Source organism: Mandrillus leucophaeus, unplaced genomic scaffold (assembly GCF_000951045.1).
Source record: "Mandrillus leucophaeus isolate KB7577 unplaced genomic scaffold, Mleu.le_1.0 Scaffold418, whole genome shotgun sequence".
Classification (NCBI taxonomy): Eukaryota; Metazoa; Chordata; class Mammalia; order Primates; family Cercopithecidae; genus Mandrillus; species Mandrillus leucophaeus.
The window spans coordinates 165,697-167,577 of record NW_012104454.1 but is presented as its reverse complement, the minus strand read 5'-3'; the positions used below and the strand labels follow the sequence as shown (position 1 = coordinate 167,577).

At 43.2% G+C, this 1,881-nt stretch overlaps 1 protein-coding gene across 3 annotated transcripts in view; it reads left to right on the top strand.

Annotated features, from left to right (window-relative positions):
* The window catches only part of RIT1 (Ras-like without CAAX 1), a 13,205-nt gene that overhangs the window by 6,407 nt on the left and 4,917 nt on the right, over positions 1 to 1,881 (top strand). For all 3 annotated transcript variants that reach the window (XM_011992713.1, XM_011992714.1, XM_011992712.1), the window contains 2 exons: positions 305 to 378; positions 607 to 798. In XM_011992713.1, coding sequence (XP_011848103.1) covers positions 305 to 378; positions 607 to 798 — 266 coding nt within the window. The remainder of the gene's footprint in view (positions 1 to 304; positions 379 to 606; positions 799 to 1,881) is intronic.

Genomic DNA, 1,881 nt, shown 5'->3' with positions numbered 1-1,881 from the left:
ATTATAGGCAGTCACCACTGTGTCCAGCTGGCCTGAGAAAGACATCTTCTCAGAATCCTTTTTTAGCTTAGAATTGTAGGCGAAATCTTCAGCTATGAATAAACTACATCATCACCTATGTGGAAAAGAAAAAACTTCAGTTGAAGACTCAGTTTATGTATCTCAGTGGATTTAGCATGCTTCCTGAGCAAATGTGGGCATTTAACGAATTTGGATGCAATGTACTACTCTGTAAGATGAGTTTTAAATAGGCATTTCTTCCTGCATTTATGACTTTATAGTACACCTTTCTTCCCTCCTGTAGAAGATGCTTATAAGATCAGGATCCGTATTGATGATGAGCCTGCCAATCTGGACATTTTGGATACAGCTGGACAGGTATTAAATCCCAGAATGTTATGAGTAAAGGCTTTTTTACTCTAGTAAAGAGGAGGGGAAGGCCTACGCAGAGAAGATCACTAGTTTATCTCTCTTAATTTTTCATGCACTCTGACTCAGGATAGCAGGTAACGGACATACATTTTCTTTAATCTGAAAGAAATAGCTAATTATGTGTGTAGTAGCGCTAGAATGCGTCAATACATAATGATCCTTGTTTCCCTCTAGGCAGAGTTTACAGCCATGCGGGACCAGTATATGAGGGCGGGAGAAGGGTTTATCATCTGTTACTCTATCACGGATCGTCGAAGTTTCCATGAAGTTCGTGAGTTTAAACAGCTTATTTATCGAGTTCGACGTACTGATGATACACCTGTGGTTCTTGTGGGAAACAAGTCAGACCTCAAACAGCTAAGACAGGTGAGGATAGAGAAGAAAATAGTGTCTATAATCTTACACAATCAGTCATTTTTGTTTCTTGGCTTACAGATTCTTGACTTGGCTTACAGATTTTTTTGCCTTAAAATAGAAAATCAGGCTGGGTGAGGTGGCTCACGCCAGCACTTTGTGGGGCCAACGTGGGCAGATTGCTTAAGGTCAGGAGTTTGAGACCAGCCTGAGCAACATGGCGAAACCCCATCTCTACAAAAAATACTAAAAAACATAGCTGGCATAGTGGTGCATGCACATGTGGTCCCAGCTAGTTGGGAGGCTGTGGTGGGAGGATCCCTTGACCTGGGGTGGTGGAGGTTGCAGTGAGGTTGAGGCTACAGCTCACTGCAGCCTCTATCTTCCCGCTCGAGCGATCTTCCCAATTCAGCTTTGAGGGTAGCTGGGACCATAGGTGTGTGCCACTACTCCCTGCTAATTGTTTTTACTTTTTGTGGAGACAGGCTCTCACTATGTTGCCCAGGCTGATCTTGAACACCTGGACTCAAGTGATCTTCCTGCCTTGGCCTCCCAAAGTGTTGGGATTACAAGTATGAGCCACGACACCTGGCTGGAAGTAGTTTGATAGTTGTCAAATTCATAATGCTTCTCTGTTAATCTCCATTGGAAAACAGTCTTAGGAATTTGTATATAACATGTTCATTGCAAGTCTATTTATGGTAGCAGAAACAGTCTAACCATCCAAAAGTAGAAATTATGGCATATCCTTAACTAGATGTATCAATTATGGGCTCCTAATAGTTTTCAGTATTTTAGTGTAAGCGTATATCTCTTTCCCTTCCTTTGTGTTTCTTTTTCTTTTTTTTTTTTTTGAGACGGAGTCTCACTCTGTTGACCAGGCTGGAGTGGTGCAGTGGCGCAATCTCGGCTCACTGCAACCTCCTCCTCCTTCTGGGTTCAAGCGAGTCTTCTGCCTTAGCCTCCTTAGTAGCTGGGATTACAGGTGCATGCCACCATGCCTGGCTAATTTTTGTATTTTCAAGTAGAGACGGGGTTTCACCATGTTGGTCAGGCTGGTCTCAAACTCCTGACCTCATGATCTGCCCACCTCGG